At 46.2% G+C, this 21,055-nt stretch overlaps 1 protein-coding gene across 2 annotated transcripts; it reads right to left on the bottom strand.

Annotated features, from left to right (window-relative positions):
* Positions 1-1,783: 1,783 nt before the first annotated feature.
* LOC144099341 (uncharacterized) lies at positions 1,784-20,858 on the bottom strand. 2 transcript variants are annotated; one of them, XM_077632567.1, is made up of 4 exons: positions 20,800-20,858; positions 17,986-18,093; positions 16,249-16,329; positions 1,784-5,012 (listed from the first exon to the last, which is right to left on the bottom strand). In XM_077632567.1, the coding sequence occupies exons 1-4, from the start codon at positions 20,803-20,805 to the stop codon at positions 4,851-4,853; spliced, it is 357 nt and encodes a 118-aa protein (XP_077488693.1). In that variant the 5' UTR covers positions 20,806-20,858; the 3' UTR covers positions 1,784-4,850. The 2 variants fall into 2 exon arrangements, with proteins under 2 accessions (XP_077488693.1, XP_077488694.1); XM_077632568.1 differs by lacking the exon at positions 16,249-16,329.
* Between the last annotated feature and the right edge of the window lie 197 nt (positions 20,859-21,055).

The following is a 21,055-nucleotide window of genomic DNA, read 5'->3' as shown; positions in this document are numbered from 1 at the left end:
CCGATGCAGTCAAGCATTAAAACTGATTTTGTTCACTGTTTTGATTGGTCAGTAGAATACAGGATGCCGCAGACCGTGGCCCACAGTTACGAACTGCGGTTTTTAAGTTGTATCCTACTATGGTGCAAAATAGCACAGCCCAACACTCAAGCACATGCTTTTGGACTCCTCCTACATTGCGACTTGAATGAAAACAACCACCAGCAAGCCAACAGCATGCATAATACTCACAGCCTGGCAAAAATGGATGAAATGCCAAAATACAAAGGAAGGATTTTAAAAGGAATGCAAAGGAAGGAAGGATGCTCTGCCCCAGCTGACTCTATGGTCACAGCAGAGGTCGCATATGAAACCATTTTTTATTCATTTCTAGCACAGAATATTAACACATAATCACCTTTCCTTTGAAACATTACTACAGAGACCTTTTAAATATTTCAACTTTCCTTTAAGTTGCTTTTGGATGTTAACACAATAAACCAAACCTTCTAACTAGTACTACAGTTTGGATGCTACACATTTATTTAAAAATGTCTGCAACTTTCCAAACTTTTTATAGAAACACCAACTGAAAAAATGCAAGATTCTATTCTCTGCAGGCAACCAATGACAGCCAGCAGAGAGCAGGCATCAAACAATATTCAAGATAAAATGCAGCACATCGGCACACAACATAGTGAGGCCACAAAAGTGTGCTTGTCGAAGACTTCTCGAAAGTGATACTGAAGAAAAAGAACATCTTTCCATAAACGAAGTGTGCCCAGTCATAATCTAGAAAATGCTGATATGCTCATAAGCAATGCTGACTGATGCAAAGCCATGAGATTAGGTTTTTGGAGCAGACAGGAAAACAACTACAGCCGACAATAAGGTGGTCATCAGATTTTGGAAACGATTAACATGAAAATCTGTCTCAAAATACGAGTTGTTGCATTTTGTTCCATGCCTTTTCTACATGTCACTCAGTGCTTTTCAAGAACTTGCCAACAAGGCGAGAAAGAATTTGCATGCACTCAGGAAGCATTGCAAACGCAAGTTGAACCTGTGTCTGAGCCTCTCTTTCTCAGCTGTTCGTTTGAGCAGCACAATGCCTTGCTAGGACCCTACGTGAGGCCACTGCCTGTAATGCTGTAGAAAGCATATTCTTTGCCTCTCATGTACAAACCCCTCACAAAAGTACACGGAAATGAGCATACGCACATTACCCAGAGACTGAAAGACAAATGAACAGCTATGAAACAGTTCAATGCATAGAACTCTCACAAAGACCAAGCTGGTCTACGTGACATTAGGGATTGCCTAAATCCATGCGCTTTTGTTCAGCTTTGCTTTATCCTCACTTAAAGAAACCAAAGAAAGCAGGGAGGTTAGCTGCACGTAAATAAATAGAAAGTTTACTACAACTTATACAATAATAACTGCTCAATTGAGTGCCTCATATGGTTCCATTTGTAGCTTTAAATGTGGTGGTGGTTAAGAAGGTACTGCAGACCTAGCTGCAGTACCGCATTTATAAAGGCCACAGTACCCAACTCAGCATTCTTTAGTATTTCACTAACATACAGACAAGTAAACACAGCCCTTTTTGATGTAGGCTGCTGAGCTATTCAAACTATCTGCTAAAAAAATCTTGTCCCTCAGTTCCATCATACAATGCAAATAAATCTGCTTTATGTGGGTTTAACATCCCAAAGCGACTCAGGCTATGAGAGACGCCGCAGTGAAGGGCAGGAACAAGGGTTCTGGGACACGGGTCAGCAAGTTGCAGTCAAACATTGAAAAAGTGTCTCCAAAAGCACGGTCCACTTGAGACTCAAAAAGTTGCCCGGCTTGGCTTGTGTTGAGCTAATTGAGCTAGCAGCAATACTGCACACAATTCACCATGAATGATCATGGTGGCTCTAATATGGGTGCTCACAACACTATAAACAATGCCTGCTTTTTCACGGCAGGAATCCCATCTGGCCATCTCCCATTTCAACGTGATAGCTCTAGACAAGCATAAGTGGATATCTCCGTGCAGTCAGCCCAATGCACTGGGATCATGTCAACACAATGGCACATAACCGACCATGACAGAAAAATACCTAATCGCAGACTTCCATAATAACACGTGCACACACACATGTATGTGTGTGCATGCATGTGCATAAATATTTTTCCCTTTACAAACTTGTTTCTTCACCTGCAGGCAAAACAACTTTACATTACTAACTGCAACAAGCAGCTTCTAAACTGCACCACTGCATGTCTATGACGCTACATGCTGAACATCAATTTTTGTGCTGCCCAGGAATTAGATGGTGGTTCAAAAACATCCTTGTAAGCAACTCTGCATGCAGACGAGGCACATGCTTAAACAACCTTGAGCTGAGCAATGAAGCTGCATTTATCGTAACTCTCACCAACCAATGCAATACAGTATCACCACAACATGTTCCAGTTGCAGAATAATGCATATTATAAAATAGAAGCCATTAGCACTATACTCTCAGGTGTTCCACACACAGCACACATTGCCTTTCATCTTTCATTGGACAAGGCATTCACCTAAAGACAGCACAAAAGTGCTGCATTTTGAAAAGTGCAAAGACACTGCATTCTCCAGCAAGCTCTGCATAGAGATGTGGCAATGTTAAACACAGGCTGCCCCATACTGTACAAAACAAGAACACTGTTTTCATGCATTTTCTTGCAAATAACGTCAAGCATGTACTCTTAACAAATGAACACCCTTTCAACGCACACAACATCGGGACTCTGGTACAAGACATCAGTGCCAGCTCGACCTAATCCTACAAGTTCCATGTCCCTCTGTACAAATGTAGCTGCAAGCTGGACATCACTAGCCTCTAAGTGTAAAAAAATCAGGACATCACAAAAACAAAAGCATATGCATGTGCACTGAGCCACAGCTTTGACGCCATTAACATCCTCAAACTTTGGCCATCATTGCATGAGGTGTACCAGCAGACACAAAAAAAGTGACGGGCTGGTGCAGCACATCAACAGTCGTCAAAAAAACAATGACACAACACGGGAATCGCCTCAGCCATAAAGCCTGCCGCTGTAACTCCTGTGCTAACCCGTTTACTACAGGGCTATATTCGCTGATAAGCAACATAAATGAGAAAAAAAACACTACCAGTCTTGCAGAACAAATCTTGTTAGGGAATACTTTGCGGGGCGAACCTGATAAAGAAAAACACAACCTTGAAAACAACCACACAAGGTAAGTGTTAACATGCCACCTATGGTGGCTGATAAATGCAGCACTAACTCTGAGACTTAACAAACAATACAGCCTCAGAAAACAAAAGTAAAAGTAAAACCAAACAGTACACCAGGATGCACAAGCAGCCTATAAACATACAAAGTTCATAAAAGGTTTTATTCTCAAGTTTTAACTCTAACCATTAGGTCATTGGGCCGTTAGGTCCACATTACACTTTGCTCACACAGAGGAATGGATAGGCAAGATAAAGCAACTTTGCCTGACAGAGGACCATGCAGCATAATCCAAAATGGCGTCATGAAAAACCACAGGCATGGTGTACATGAAGGGAATTACATGGAAAAACTGTTGAAAGTAAGGAGTCCATTGCTTCTCCGCAGCTGTGCTCGCACTCTCAACGATGTTCCTTGCATGACGGTGCCCACTTGAGGTGGTTAACACAACACAACAACTTTGACTTTCCTATGTGAGAGCTATGCACATTGTACACAATGCCCGGGCCCATGATACTTGGGTGCCCAGGGAAAGGAGAGGCACTTCAGACAACGTCACATGGCAGTCACTAACATGGGTGACAGTGGCGCAGTCTACGACACCATTTCGTTGGCAGTACCAGTTCTTTTTAGTGCAGAATGCAGCACACACCATGAAAAAACATAAGCATAGGCTAAAAATGTGCCAAACAGACCAGTCTTTCAAGCTAGACTCCGGCAACTTGGACAACCTTTCCAACTCTACGAACCCAAACACAACTTGTTTTGGACCTCTGCTAATGCAGTGAATGAACATCAATGCTTAAGTGAAGAACGTGAGCACTAAGGCATGTCACCCTTTGCTGCTTGCATCTGCTTTTTTCAGTCTTACATGCGACAGCTTCTGCTGGTAATTACACAATAAGAACAGTTGTCCACTGCTTCTCATCGCTCTTTTTTTTTTCAGGAAGCAGAGAGAACCATTATGCGAGCCAAGGCAAACTTCAGAAGATGCACTGCACACGTGCTTGCATCAACATAATTAATAAACTCCTGTCCTGCTTTGGCAATAACATCAATAAAACTAGAGCAGGAGTAAGTTTAAAATACACCCGCACCTGTCTTCGAGCAAATGACAGCAGTTCTCAATGTTTTAAATGCAAAATGACCACGCCTTTCATTTCCAGTACCTAGATTATGAACTCTGCTCAAATTATCATCATTCTGATGTCACGCTCAAGCTCACAACCTGTTATCCTTGCTGTTGATGCACTTGAAGACACCATTTCCACATCGTATGGTGTTCAAAATGATGTAAAACAAAGAGCACCTTTGCAGACTGGCCACTGTGTGGCACACTCTGTCGCCACATGCACTTGCACAAGATTCATCATTTGTACATGACCACCTTTTTCGGGCATCGAACTCTGTCCGCCAGCGTCACTCGCGGCCACAAGGGCCACGTGTATGATACACTTTCACAATACATTCCAGGACACTGCACTCGTGCCGTCAAGCCTCGTCGCCAGTTGCTTCTTCAGTGCATTGGTGCAGCGGGGGCAAGGGGCGCTCAGCCCACAGGGTTAACTGCCCTTTCCCCAAAAGACAGCTGTGCAGGCAACGAGGATGCACTACTCCCACCCTCAGAGAGAGAGGAGGTCATCTTCGCGATCGAGCAGCCCTGCCTCGCGGCTGCAGGCACCCGAGGCCACGAACCGCCGCAGTTCTTCCTCCTCCTGAGGCTTGAGACCACTCGAGAAGAGCGGGGGACTCGAACCCAGCCGCCCAAAGGCTGCCTCCATTTCCTGTCACGGTGAAAAAGAACCAACAATGAGCTCAGATGAAAAACACACTTCGGGCACCGACCAACCATATTCAAGGCCCTTCTTTCTCAGGTTTATTTTTTTTCTTGAATTCAGCTGGTAAAAATCGGGCAATACTTCTTTAGCTCAAAGTGAGTACAACTTTGTTTATTAAAAAAAATTCCATAATTTGCGGTTTTTCGTGTCTTTTTTCTTTGTCAAAAGAAAATTTTCCATAACCGCTGTTGTTTTTTTTTGTGGGACAAATTTTCCGCACTTTTTCTCCGTTTTTGTAAGCAATAAAAAAATGGCAGCTTCCATTGGAAAAAAAAAGGAATTCATAAAATCAGACATTCCTTTTTTGTCATTCATTAAACTATATCATCGAGTGCATTACCATCTCCTGTGCTCCAATACCTGCATCCGTGCAAGACATGCCTGCCTTTGTACTGTGCAAAAACATTTATTAAACCCCACATCGACCATTTTAAAGCATGTCGCGATTAGCATGATTACAGTTTGATACAATGATGCCAAATAGACCCCTGGTTAGTACCCCTGACTCGACCTCTTGCTTCTAAAACATACATTTGAACTTGTCCTAAAAGCTTGCTGCATCATGAATAATTACCGTTTAAAAACATTTGAAATCATCGCTTAACTGAAAACAACTTTCTGGAATAAGCGCAAGGTATACACTAATTTCTGTGCGGAGCCTCCAGCTTAGTGCACTGGAAAACTGTTCAGTAGAAGGGTGCATTTTTGTACACATACTTGGTTTGACCACATTTTTAAAAAGTCTGTACATGGTGCAAGAATCAGATTAACCAGGTTTTACTGCAAAACAAAGGGCCCTAACTACAGCAGAATCATGATAATACAAACTCTGATAATTCACACTTTCAGCTAATTCAATAATTCATCAAACTTCAAAATTTCGGTTGGCCAGCTATATTTTCAGTTTCATTTTAAAGCCCCTTAATTTGTACCGTGGCTTCACATAATTCAAACTTTTTGTCTTGCTCCAACGCTCCTGGCATGCTTAAGAGCAGCGACTAATGTTTGGGTATGTGACGTCAACAGTGCCACACAAGCTGGAAATTCATTAGTCATACCTTGACGAGGCAAATGATCAATCAGATGTCACTCATCAAGCCTGAATTACGCTGCCCATTGTTGAAAGCACAAGCTTTCAGGTGCACGCAACAACATGGGCGATGATAATAAGAGGGCCCCCGCCACCATGTAGTGTTGTTTTCCGAGCTTCACTACCAACCCCTAGCGACAGCAGCACCAGTCAGCCAAACCCTGCTGCACGTCATTTCGGACCCTGACTGCTGCGTTCCTTTTCTTTTAAGAAGGCATCTCGCAGTTCTGCCACCAATGTGCGTTTCCCTCGCTTTTGTCCACATGGCTCTTCCCGTGCAATGAAACTGCATGCTCATCACGAGCTGTTCACTGTTTTGCTGCAAAGCCTCCCAACAGAGGCGCCACCGCTTTTGACGAGGCTAACGCCACTGCTGCATCGTACGAAGAAGCTGCGGAAACCTTTACCATTTTGGAGCACGTTTACTTTCACACTCCCCAAGGGGTAAATGCAACAAAAAAATTGACACTGCAAAAAATCGCTGTTGCCGCGCAGTTTCCACTGTGAAGCAGATGGCTGTTGTCAATTTTTTCATCAATTAAGTATACTATGGTGCGAGACAAATTTTGGCAGAGCTTTTGTGGTCATTCGATAATTTGAATTTTGGGTAATTCAGGCACCCTTTTCTTTTTGCGAAACACAAGTGGAACAGAACTTTATACAGACGGCTCGAAAATAGAAATCGAAGCCAGATGTGCAATAATACAGTATAATCTCGTCACAACGGGTCCGGGTACAACAGACATTCAGATATAGCATACCAACTTGCCATGTTTGATTGATCTTCCTATTTTTGCCATTGACTGAGCTTCGTTTACTGTGGATACGATTACAATGTACATTCGAATAAAATGGACTCAATTGGGTTGCCAATAAGCTGTTCAGGCTTTGTTATGCGAAACCTCAACTTCAGGTACTCTTCGGTGTGTCTTGGCAGCAGTCATTTCATTACCACGAATTTCCACTCATGAATGAACTCTGAATAAAAGTCAACTGCTGCCCCACTCACGAGCCTTGCTAAAAAAAAAAACACTTAACACAGGCCGATATGCGTATAGTACAGATTTATGTCGAGTATAGTAGGCATGCTAGGGCTGTAGGGGTCAGAGAGGCTCCTCTCCTCATCCTGCAGCCCTAGCTTGCCAGGGAAAGATCTGTTATATGTCTCCAGCATGCTTCTTGGCATATAACTGTCCACAAACTCATGCCCGCTCACCTTTCATTCATAGACATCCTGCGCTGTTGCCAACTCTTGTCTGAAGCTTTACTTCCCACAAGACGTTGCCATTGCGGCATGCACACGGGTTAGGATGTTGCTATGCAACGCTAACGTAAGCAATGATGTAATTCGAAAAGGGCAAGTAGGTAAGAGAGATTGAAGACAATAAAACAGCGCACCTTCCAACACTCGTGTGTTCTGACATCGCTACTGATTGCACCGGTGAGCGGCTAAACAAACCACCATCCGCCGCCAACAGCCCTGTGGTTGCTGTGGCTGCAGTTCCAGATTCCAGTGTGACGCCTGCCCCCAAACTGTGAAAGTTGTCGCTGGGGTCACCTATTGCTCATTCAGGAGAACGACTGCCAGCATTAGCACGTCGCATAGCAGTGAAGGTGCGTGATCCAAAATATCGGCGGTGAAATAGACTGCATCACAAGGGCCAGAGGAAATTGGTGTGGAGGCCCGGAGCGATCACCACGCCCGCTTAAATCAAACGCGGTTGTCATGGCTGGGATTCAACCACGCAATGTTGGGCTCATGTGCCAAACATGAAAACAGCTACATTAGTGCTGCTATGTACAAAATTATGCACACAAGGGGCTTGCTACTACCCACGGATAGGCAGAAACTGAGATCATGTTGAAGATGGATGCTCAAATATAATATCAAAACCTCATAGTCGCATAGCTACCTTTCTTTAGATGCGTTACCGAACGAATAAACAAGGTCTTGTGAGCTTCAAGGTTACTCCGATTACAACGGACTCACTTATGGTTAAATAAAAGTCAGTTGAAACAGTATTTGGATTCTACAGGCTTCTCTTACAGCAAACCAAAACCTTGGACACTACCAGAGTCTGTTGTAACAAGATTATACAGTACAAAACAACTGAGAAAAAGTAACAACACTGCCACAGTGTGCATCAATTTTTACCCCTGAATGCTATGCCATCTGTGTTGCTGTAGAGAAAGAAATGAAAGCATCAAAAATGGTGTTAGCTACACTCATTCACTGAGTGTACTCAAGGCATTAGATTCCAATAATGCTTCCAAGCCCTTAATGGGAACACAATATAGTAAAGGGCATAACATAAGGACACAGCAATGAAATTCTACCAATCCCAGGCCATGCTGGGATAGATGGCAGTAAGACAGCAGATGAATGTGTTGCACAATCTCGCAGTGGTATATAAAAAAAAATTAATGTACCCCATAGAGATTACACGAATTTAGTGCTCAGTAAATCGAGGAATGTCAGGCTGCATGGGATAATGAAATTAACAATAAATTATATCTCATAAAACCTTTCTGGACTTAATGGAAATCATGCAGTCACTGGGAACATTTCATCGAAGTACAGGTATAATTTTATGCCACTTTTTCGCTGGACACACACCATGCACATAACTTCTTATCGACGAAATAAGACAAACCTATATTTGAAATATATAGAGGCGACCTCACAGTAAACCACATTTTATTCTCATACATAAAACTTCAACTAAGGAAATAATATTTTACTCTCGTCTACAAAGAACACATCCCTTTTCAACTAATGTTGCTCTAAGGTGAAAATGCACTTGTTGATTTTATACATGTTTTTTAAAGTTCCTCAAGGAAGCAAATGTTTTAAACTAGTATAGATTTTTAAAGATTTGGTCTTTTTAACACAACAAATGTCCATTAGAACCCTGTGTTTGGTGCGTGACAGCATTAGCTGCTTATGTGCCATAAAACTTAATATATTGTAATAAGGAACGTCTGGCAATGCACAGAGTCACAAACAACCAGCTGTACAGTCCAGGCACAGACCATAGGGAGCCGTCAGTCTAGAGCACACACGAGGGACGGAGCATATAGCGCTCCTTCGGAGCGTTCGGCGCTTCTCGTCGTCTTCTTCGTTAAGCGCTAGCCTCTGAAGATTCCAAAGCCGAAGGCCAGTCTTACAATTCCCCCCGGGAGAAAGGCCGCCATCCTGGCGGCCTAGGGCGATGTGACGACGATGGGGCCGTAGTATGGTTTGAGGCAAGTCGTGTGGACAATGGCGCAGCCTTGGCGATGATGATCAGGAGATGGCGTAAGGGGTTCGATGAGGTAATTGACGGGGGATGTCTGCTGAAGAATACGCTAGGGTCCCTGGTACTTGCTAACAAGTTTGGAGGAAAGGCCGGAACCTGAAGAGGGTACCCAGAGCCAGACCAAAGAGTCAGGAAGGTAAGCGGAAGGAAGTGCAGGGAGATCACGGGTGCTTTTTTGCTGCTGCTGGGCGTGAGAAGTGAAGGACCGGGCAAGCTGTCGGCATTCTTCGGCATATGTTGCGGCTTGCGAAAGAGTTGTTAATTCAGAAGCATCAGGGCGGTAAGGTAGAATGGTGTCCATTGTGCAAGAAGGCTCACGGCTGTAGGTAACAAAGGCATGTGTGCCACTTGAGCCCTCGGAGTATGTTGTCCATCATGCGCTCAATGCAGTTTTTGGGCAATCGGCCTCCGCCATCGGCACCTGCCAGTAACCGGAGCGCAAGTCCAATGAAGAAAAGAACTCAGCGCCCTACAGGCAGTCGAGGGCATCGTCGATACAGGGGAGAGGGTAAACGTCCTTGCATGTAACCTTGTTCAGACGATGGTAGTCCATGCAGAACCGGTTGGAATCGTCTTTTTTCTTCACCAGGACCACTGGCGATGCCCATGGGCTGTGCGACGGCTGTATCACGTGGCGCTTGAGCATGTCGGTCACCTGCTCGTCAATGAGGCGGCGCTCAGCGGCTGACACGCGGTACGGACGTTGGTGCAAAGGGGCATGGGTTCCAGTGTCAATACAGTGGGCAACGGTGATGGTGCAGCCCAAGGAAGGTTGTTGGTAGTCAAACAAAGCTTGAAAACGGTGCAGAACAACGACAAGCTGGTCTCGTTGGGTAGACGTCAGGGCGGCGTCGACGGAACGGTGAAAAATAAAGACAGAAGAATGATGAGTGATGGGAACAGGCGTAATGACGCTGACGTGAAGGCCGGCCGTGCTAAAGACGAGGGGGTATGCTGAGGCGGGATCGAGAAAGGCAACACCACCAAGCGATTGGCCACGGAGTAAAGTGGTAAGGCATGAGAACGGGTTGGCCACATAAATAGCGCTGGAGCCACGAACAATTGTCAGCACAGCATGAGGCAGCAAAACAGAATTCTGGTCAGCGCATCGTAAAGAGGGGGTATAAGTTACAGCTTCATATGAGAGAGCAGCACAAGAAAGAGGCACCAGAACTGAAGAGAAAAGCGGAACGTCTGTGTTGTCTGAGACAATCACAGTAGCGGCAGCGGCACCGGGTACGTCCAAGGGAGCGTCACTGTAGGGCGACAAGTCAAGCTGAGCACGGGCGCAGTCAATAACGATGTGATGTGAGGAGAGGAAGTCCCAACCAAGGATAACGTCGTGAGAGGAGCGGGCGAGGACGATGAACTCGATTGTGTAGGGAACGTTCTCGATGAGCAGGCGGGCGGTGCAGGCGACTAACGGTCGAATGTCCTGAGCACCGGCGGTGCGGAGAGAAACGGCAGGAAGGGGCATCGTCACTTTTTTGAGTCTGCGACAGAGGGTGTGACTAAGAACGGAAACGGCTGTGCCAGTGTCAACAAGTGCTTTAACAGCGACTCCCTCAGCGAACACGGTAATAATACTGCAAGGCACAGAAAGAGGTCTTGAGTGAGTCGCTGGTGACGCAGTTCTTGCCTCTGGAACTGGAGCCGTTAGTTTTCCGCGTGGACGGCGGGTTGGCAGTGGTGCATCGGAGAACGAGAACGGCGGCCAGGAGAAGGTAAGCGGTGGAAGCGGGGATGGTAACTAGGAGAAGAAGAATCCGGAGGCGGCAAGTGTGACGCAGGCGAGGACGACGGCGGAAGGTCGTACGTCAGCTCACGCCTATAATTGTAGGGACGGTTGTCACGACTGCGACACAAACGAGCCACGTGACCAGCGATGCCACAGGCGTAGCAAGTAGGGCAGTTGTGTGCGCCAGGGGTTAAGGGGTGCGCCAGGGCTGTGATCGGGGGCGGGCAACCGGACGGTAAGGTGGGGTTGCAGGTCGCTGGGGTTCTAACTGCCGGGTAGCTGGCCTGTAGACAGGGGCAGCAGGTGAGGGCCGCGACTGCACCACGGCATCAACATACGTCAGAGGAGCCGCAATCAGGGGTGGCTGAGGAGGAGGTGGCAGGACTTCAGCGACCTGCTCCTCGATAACACGCTGTAGGTTGGGAGTGAGCGACGGCGCAGGCGTAGGCGGGCAGGTAGACAAAGATAGCTGGCGTGCGACTTCCTCACGTACAAGCTGCTGGATGCGCTGGAGGAGCGACTGTTAGTCCAGAGCACCGTCGCATGGGAGAGCCAAGCTGGAAAGTGTGGCCTCCTGAAAGCTTGCACGCCGGGTAGAAAGGCGCTGTTTGCGCAGCTCATCGAAGCTTTGGCAGTAGCCGATGACACCGGAGAGAGTCTGGGGATCTTTGGCGACGAGCATCTGGAAGGCATCATCCTCAATGCCTTTGATAATGTGTCTGACCTTGTCGGCCTAGCTCATAGAAGGGTTGACATGATTGCAAAGGTCAACGACATCTTCTATATAACTGGTGAAGTTTTCACCGGTTTGCTGGGACCGACTTTGCAAGTGTTGCTCGGTGCGAAGCTTTCGCACTGCGGGACTGCCGAAGACTTTTGTCAGACTGGTTTTTAGAGCTGCCCAGCTTGAGATGTCAGCCTCGTGGTTTCGAAACCAGAGATTGGCTACGTCGCTCAAATTAAAGATAACGTTGGTGAGCTTGATGCTATCGTCCCACTTATTCTACGCGCTTACGCGTTCATAGTAGACCAACCAATCCTCCACATCCGTGTCATCTGTGCAGCTGAAGATGGACGGGTCACGCTGCTACGCGGCGCCGAAACAGAAGACAGCCGACAGAAGCAATGAAGTGATTTGGGTGATGGTCTCAGGCATTGCCGAGGCGGTAGGCAATGCACGGGTGCAAAGCTCCAGAGTGAGGGGATCGTTGGCTCCTGCACCATTTCTAATAAGGAACATCTTGCAAAGCACAGCGTCGTGAACAACCAGCGGTACAGTCCAGGCACAGACCAGAGGCAGCCGTCAGTCCAGAGCACGCACGAGGGATGGAGCATTTGGCGCTCGAAGGAAGGAAGGAAGGAAGGAAGGCCTCAGACGTTGCTGGCACATACCCACTACGGGGGAGTGGCCAAGACACAGGCGGTTAATTACTGGATACAGGAAATTTTTGACGGGAAAAGCAGTGGAAATAGTATGTAGTCTGATAGATTGGAAGAGGGAAGGAAAGGGGTCAGTTAACTTGGAGATCGAAGACGGGACAATTGCTTAATGTGCATAATTGTACACAATGCCTGTAATGTTGCAATGTCTTACTGACAGAGATCAGGAAAAAGAAATTAGAATGGGAGTCGCTGCGTTTCTTGAAGAAAATTTTGCACAGCAGAGCGCACACTCCTGTCGCTTCGTCCAAGCAAAGAAGCGCCAATGGAAAGAACAACCGCGGAAGACACAGGCAAGCCCAGTTGATGAAATGGAATTTGCAAAAGACGCTTCCTCAAATGAGAAAAGCGGCGGCAGAACAGCAGGAAGTGATCTATTGTCTCAGGTTCGGCACAAAAAGGGCACAGTGGGGAAGCTGCCAGGCCAGATCTGTGAAGGTAGAAATTTAGAAGGGGAACCCGGCAACGCAAGCGCGTGAAAGAGACCTCTAGTCTGCGTGAGCGCCAGTCTTTGCTACTCCAAGGATGCAGAAGATGCTGATATTCGGGAGACGATGTAAGAGCCGAGGCAGCAAATTCCTGAAATATTGTGTAGCTGCGAAACCTCACCGCAGCTGTATATGCACACGATGGTAGGACAGCAACAATTGGGCCGCTGAGAGAGGCTCTTGCTAAGGAATCTGCAACCTCATTTAAGTGAAAGCCCATGTGACCTGGTACCCAAAGCAACCTTACCGAATTTAGATGCAGCGGAATCAGGAACTTAAAGAGGCGTAATGGCCGAGAGTCAGTGGGCGAGGATAAGGAAGAGCAAATGGACAGAGAGTCTGTCATAACCACGACCTGGGAAACGGTAGATTCTAATTTTCGTAAGGCTAAGATTACTGCTAATAATTCAGCCAGAAAAATTGGAGTGAAGTCAGGAAGACGGAGAGAAAAAGACCAATCCAGTGAAGGTGAAAAAATTCCCACACCTGCCTTTTCGCGATCCTGCGAGGCATCGGTAGCAATAAGAACATGAGAGGGAAAGGACCTTAGGTGGTCCAGCAATAGACCCTGAAGAAGCGGGAAGGGCTGCAGCTTTGCATTCGATGGGAAAATGTCATCGAATTCAAAGCTTCGGAGCGTTCGGCGCTTCTCGTCGTCTTCTCCATTAAGCGCCAGCCTCTGAAGATTCCAAAGCCGAGGGCCAGTCTTAAGCGTGGCCCGCATGGAGCGTTTTCTGCCCGCAAAATCGCGTCACGCGCCCGACGCCTTCTCTGGCGTTGACGAATTCACTCCCACATGGTCAGCAGCCGAGTGGCATTTTTTTGCCGCACAGTTGTGCAATGCACACAGCCCCATCCATGCTGAAAGCAGACGGATGCGAAGGAAGCGAAGTGAAGCCGATGGCTCTCGCGCACAAAATGCTCGCGAGCGTGCATCCTCCATGCAAGCGCGTCTCCCGCGGCCGGGGTACTGTAGCTGAGTGCACCGGCGCGGCTCCGTCCAGAATCCCGTGACGCCCATTCCGGCTCTCATTAGCCCTCTGTCGCTGCCCTCTCCCAGCGTCGGCGCGGCGTTGGCGTTTTTTTCTGTTCTGCCAGAACCCGACGATTTGGCAAAAACGTCCTCTCCGGGGGCAAAAAAAAAAACGCTCGCCGCCGTCGAATCGCCCGGAAAAACGCTCCATGCGGGCCACGCTTTACAATATTATTAATTAACTGGCTTTTTCCAGTCCTTTGAAGTGCCAACGGGCACTGTTTTGCTCAACTCAGGAACCAGCACATTAGGGGTAACTTCTATTTTACAGTCATACAACAGGCTGGGGAGTGCTGGTTAAATAAACGAATCACCACTTTTCACAGATATTTTATGTTATGCTAATGCTTGTAGGTACGTTTGCATAGAGACAAGGGCTCAAAATACTATTTGTATGCATGGATATCCATGCAAATCACATTAAGTCTTTGACCACATTAGGGTGCAATTCTGATAATTCAAACAAAAGTATCTGGTCCTTTAAAGTTTAGATTAACGTGTCTACTGTATACTGCATTACAATTATGAATCCTGAAGCTACAAAATGCTTCTCCTGCCTAGGTCAGGGGTTCTAAAACAGGGTTTCGCAGAACCTTTGGGTTCCCTGGAGTGCTTTTTGGTTTCCCGAAACACCCATAAATCCATGGATGCCTTAACCCCCTCCCCTCTCCACCTTTTCTGCGACCCACTTTATTTTGCCACTAATCATAGTGTAACTGCTCACAGTAGACTTCCTCCAGACTCATTAATTTAATCTGAACAATTTTTACGGGGCTGTGCACCATTTTACGCATCTATGTCATGCAGAAAGGGATAAAAACAAGAAACACAGGGTTCCTCAGCATCTCTCGAAAGCCAGTGGGGCTCCCTGAGGCTTTTCTGAAAAGATTAAGAACCCCGTGGCCTAAAGTGCTGATTAGAGCGTGTTCCAAACTTTGAGATGTGGCTTCATGCACAAGGCTTTTGCCAGTGCAAAAACAGCACCGATAATGAGAAGGAGGAATTACGCCTCCGACCTTCATCTTGCGGCTACTGTTGAAATGCTCAACAATGCCCACACAGTGGGTGCCACAGTCAACATAAACGAAGCTCGTGTCCCACATGAACAGAACTCCATTTCAACTTCATACTCCTGCACCCCTCATGTCTTCTCCCGGATGGTAGCAACTCCTTCCAGCACCTCCAGAAAAACAATGTCGTCCTTCAGAACTTTACTCCATGGAAGGTACGCATTTTATAGGCACCTTGCCTTCTTTGCAGCACCACTGCAACATCTGAAATGCTCACAGTGAGACCTTCATCGCCTGCCAAAGTGACTGCCACAAACATCCGCAGAGTCACTGCAACAGTTGCGCTATGCTCCTTTGGCCACAAAACTAAGCGAGAACAAGCATAAACGCTGTCTGGTTTTAGTGTGCGAGCACCAAGGGCTCCACTCGGCCAAAAAGCCATTGTCTGTCAGTTTTTTGAGCAGTCCCTGGTCTTGTGAAAGGCTACCCACCACCTGCTCAAGGGGTTGCGGACAACCTGCCATGTGTATACCATTGTGGCAGGTGGCAGTCCAGTTTATGACTCGTTGCGAGAGGTTGCTCGGCAAGCTTAACCTGGGTCTCGTAAGCCCCACCAATGGTAGCACCTGCCATCGCAGGTGGCACATCACTCAACCGCTGCACCACTGTGCCAGGAGTGTACAAATACTGCCACGAATTTATGACTGTAAAGCAGAGAATGACCAATTCCGCATATGTGGGCATTAACCAACTATTGCCACCCGAACAGCTTCCATCCATGAACACTGGATCCGAACACCAAAACTGAAGCGAAAAACTGAAGTGCTCACGCACTTAATTCGCATTTGGCCTAACTACTCAAATCAACCGTCAATTTTTCAAAAATCCCTTCCTTCATAGTACGATCCAGGTCTCCACCCACTGTGTAAAGGCTGCTAGCATGCCTTTCTTACAAGTACTTATAATCCTGACACAGACAAGCACAGAGTGTAAGAGACATTTCGAACCGCTTGGTAGCGTGTCACGACCATGTGTCCCACCCGTTGACGGCACGAGGCACGGGTGGCATGCATGGGGTGGTCACCTTATCGCTGAGAGGAGCTATACGTTGTCGGCGGGAGCTACGTGTGATCGGCGGCGGAAGGTGTCCCATCAACAGCTGTCGCTGTAAATAGAAGAGAGCACAAGGCACCGGTCTGAGGTGGCGCAAATGGTGAGCCCATGAGGCCGTGCCGATGCTTTTGCTGTGCCAATGAGGCAATGAGGCTGCAGGTGCTGTGCTTGTGCTGTGTGGGTGCTGTGCTGGTGCTGAACAGGTGTTTCTGCTGAACAAATCTGCCACCGACAAGCGTGGGTGCTGTGGAGAACGAAAGCAGATGGCATGCGTGTGAATGCCAGCCACTCTAGTTGAAGTCTGCATTTCCGCAGATGTGGAACCAAGCACAACTTCTGGACTGCACAGACGCAGCCTATTAGGCAGCAACTTGAATTGTGCGCAACAGCTGACTGGAGTGCAAGACTGGATTCCTAATGATGGCCTTGCCTGGATTCGCAACTTGTTTTGAATGACTGCTTCACCCTTTTAGGGTTTTTTTGCCACACAAACATGGCAGTGGATTTCCATCACAGGGGTGTATTGTTGCGCGGTGATCTTGTGTTTGAAATTTCGCACTGTACTGAACATGTGCTCACCAGGAGGTGCTGCCACCTCTTAGGACTTACAAGAAGCATTACAGAAGTGCTTATGCTACTTACTTGCAGAAAATAAAAAAGAAGACTTTTGACCTTCAGTTCTTTCATGTGTTTTACGATGACACAGCTGCGCGGTTTCAGTTTCTCCTCATGCATTGTCTGGCCTTGTGGAGGCAAGAGAAAGTTGATTTTTGTCTTGATTAGCACTGCCCTTGGTTCATTATTACTGACGCTCATGGTGCATCAGAGCTCTCCACTTTTTTTAGTCAGTTCCCTTCGAGCTGTTCAGATGCCTGGTGCAGTTGTGTTATGGCCGCACACGTCATTTTCATTTTTTGTGGTTCCAGCAATGGCTCTTACAGCTCAGATTACATACTATTTACAGTTTCTAAATCTGAGGAGATTTGCTTGTCTTCAAATGAGGAACTACATTCCACCAGTTCAAACTCCGAGCCCGACGCAGCTGCAATATCCTGGAAGTGCACAAGGCATGATGACGCCCAATGGTACTGAACCCGTCGGAGGTGCCCTATATGCACTTACACGACTCTGTGTTCATCTGTTTTACACCTGTTTTATGTGTGCAGAATGTGACATGGCGCAGTGCATAAAGCTGTGCTTCAAGCACCATCGCATGGTGGAGAAATACTGAACATTTTAGCAGTTTTGAGCAATGCTGCAACTAAAATACTGTTTCTAAATGTTTTTTTTTTCAATTACTCATTTTGTTTCCTTAAAATCAGCTACAAAAGAATTTGATCCTAGGGGAAAGTTTTTTCAAAAAATTCTATTTTTAGAGGGTTTATTTCTCTGTCCTGTTTTTGGTGAGGTGAGGGTCAGCTATGCTCTCTCAGGCTAATCAGAGCTTGACAAGCACGCAAAAACATGGGTTCACCCACACTGGCTTGAACATGCTCCAGCGAACATTGGCTCAGCGTATCTGTGTGAACATCTGATATTCACATCGATTCCATCATACTTACTCGAACTTATGCCCCCTAACTGGTCTCATAAATAAACTCGAGCCCGAATAGCCCCGAACGCAGGGCCAATAAACTGAACTCCAATGCCACGCCGTTCCGGTGGCAGGCAGCTGAAAACAGGCGTCAGCACTGGCCAAACAACGCACCGTGTCAGAAGAGAAGTCGATGAGTGGCGTGACGCGGCCTTCCTCCTTTCCCTCAGCCTCCTTCTTGCCGTTGGCCTCTGGATGGTCACCCTGCTGGCCCCCACCCTCCTGCAGCAGGGAAGGAGAAAGGACGAAAAAAGAGCGCAAGTGTGCTCACCCTGCTTTGGCACAAATCCAGGCAGCATGCTTTATTGAATCATTATTTATTCCCTTATTTGCACATACTGTGAGCCATATCTCAGCCCAAGCAGAGGAGCATGAAAACAAAAACAATAGACAGGACAGCAAACACATGACAGCAATTAGGAGTCACAACAAAAATCTTCCAGCTCCTTTACAAAATGCTTCGATTCGAGTACATTTCCAGGAAGAGAGTTGCAATCCGCGACAGCCCTCGCAGGAAAAGCTACACTTGAAGCCATTTGTCAATTCGAAAACTAGGGCTAATGCGTGCTCATTTATTTATCAGGGTTCTCCTAGTGCTTTCAGCACAATTCAACGGATCTGTTTTGAGATTTAAGAAATGTAACTGTGAAGAAACATGAGACTGCTCACTTTCCTATGCAATTCTAGAATGTGTACATTAATTTGCAGCATTAGCGCAATTGGTGAATCCGTCCTCCTATATTTAGCATAAATAAAATGAACTGCTTTTCTCGGAAGACGCTCCAGTTGGCTGGTATATTTTTAATATGTGGGTCCCACACCGCTACAGTACATTCAAGCCTAGATCTAGCACAAGCATTATATGCAGCTATCCAGGTACAGATGGGAGAGTTTCTCAGTTTTCTTTTAATAAGCCACAATCTCTTTCATGCCGGTGACCAAATATCAGATATGTGATGACCAAGTAACAACAAAGAAAAGCCAACATTTTGCCACAATATGTCTGCCGTCAACAGACTGCACAAACGTCCACAATGTTTTCCGTTGTGCATTAGCATTTCATTTCCCTCTCGCTTTTACACCACTTTCTCTGTCAAGTTACGTTCAGCTAACGCTTTCTTATCACTAGCCATTCACCTCTGTTGCTGCCACCACTGGTGCTTATGAGGAGCACACGTTAGCCATACTTTGGCCAGAGGGTGGTCCACAGCAAAGTGAAATTAATATATCCAAGCACGTGATGTTCTCCTGTCCTGCACTTTGAGCAGAATAAAAAAACTGACATGCATCAATTTGACCACAATTGCAGCTTCAAAGCTCATCTTCTTCTATCCTCTCAGCTGTCATGCACATGACATTTATGTTTGACCTCTTTCAGCGTGAATATAGCACACTACAAGAAAAATATCAAACTGAAACTGAACCTCCTCGTTGGTGTGTAAGACAAACTGCAAGTTTAGCAAAATCAACGCAATTCAAACAGATTTGTAGCTATGCTGCAAAAAAAAGTATAGAAATTGACCAAAAGCACTAGAATAATGCTTCACCACCAAACTCAAAAAGTGTGAGGAGAAGCCAACTTCTCAAAGTCCTTGGGGTCGTGGGGAAAAGCGCGCGGCACACACGGGAAAAAAAAAAAAAAAGTAGAGCTGGCTATGAACGCAGAAAGGAGGCGCGGGTCGCTGAGAAAGGAAAGACAGCAAAAATGCTGGGAAGAGTAGGAAAGGGAAAAGGGGCGAACATTCGCAGCACAGTAGCACGGAACACGGAAGCGGCAGTAAGAAACGGAGGCACGGCAGCACTGCGTGAGCGGTACCGTTGCACCTCGACTGTGTCCCGCATTTAACTACTGCCTCTCAAACGACGCCGAGGCTGCAGAAAGTGACACCATGTTCACACAAAACATTTTCTTTCACTTGAAATCAAACTCGTGTTAAATCTGTAGCAGCATTGTTTTTGTTCAAATGCAGTACTTCCTCAGGATGTAAACAAAATCAAAAATATGACACCATAAAATGTGATAATTGAAAATAAATAAATATCGTATAAAGGAACAATAAGAGCAGGATGGAAGGTATTTGTGAATGTTTCTTTTATAAATCAACCCTGTGTTTAGACGGTAGCCAATTAATTACCAGAGAGCATCATCAGAGCCATGCCATCACCAGCAACTGATATAGTAAAGACCCTGATATAGTAAAGATTTCTGCTAGTCCGAGTCACTTTACTATAGAGGGGTCTACTGTAATAAGAGCTAGACAGTGCTGCCTATTCTCAAAGCAAGAGGAATCCACATAAAACACTCGAAGTCTTCACACATAGGTTATACTGTTACACGAGCAATTTCAACTCCCAATGAATTCAATGGCGGTCATCTATGTTTGCAAGCCTCTTTGAACATGCTCTCCATGGAACCAAGTTCAACCTCTTGGATAAGGCAGTCAATCCAAAGTGGCCTAAAACTCTCCTTTACTTTTTCTTGTTTTCAAACACTCCTTCCCATTTTTCATTAAACTGCAAATGCAAGAGAAGTTCATTTCGCTCATCACACAAAGACAAGACTACAAACAGAGGCGCGTTTGGTTACAGCATCCGATTACAGTTATTGAAACACCCTTCAAGCATTTGTGTAATACACATTTATACATATTATGCCAGGATAACTACCTTCTATTCTGTTAGACAGGAAATGTCAAGAAAAGAACAAGAAATGGCCCCAAGCAAGTTAATACGATGTGGCCATCAAGCACCATATTGCTAGTTGAGCTGTTCCAACTGGTACCACTAATTACAGTTCAACTAAACAGCCATGACAGTTGCTACGCAAAACAACTATGCGGCACTACCCGACCGAAATTGGGTACAGTGATTTACCACTAGTTCCAAATGACTGTGCAACAAAGGTCTATTAGTTACACAGCATCATACCTGCATTGCCGGAGTCGTTGCTGCTTGCCGCGAACCTTGCTAGGCCTGGAAAGCCACCTAACAGCCCCCCCAAAAAAAATGAAGTAAACTTTCACTCACAAGATATTATATACCACATTTACATGACTCTAAAACACCATTTTTGCATAAAACATTGGCTGAAAATGACAAGTGCATTAGAATCAAGTACAAAAACGAAACTATGTCAGCAACACCCTACTGCCTTTGCCAACAAAAAATGATGACTTGATAGTAC

This window comes from Amblyomma americanum, chromosome 7, assembly GCF_052857255.1.
Source record: "Amblyomma americanum isolate KBUSLIRL-KWMA chromosome 7, ASM5285725v1, whole genome shotgun sequence".
Classification (NCBI taxonomy): Eukaryota; Metazoa; Arthropoda; class Arachnida; order Ixodida; family Ixodidae; genus Amblyomma; species Amblyomma americanum.
The sequence above is the reverse complement of the archived record's forward strand: the minus strand, read 5'-3'. Positions and strand labels throughout refer to the sequence as shown.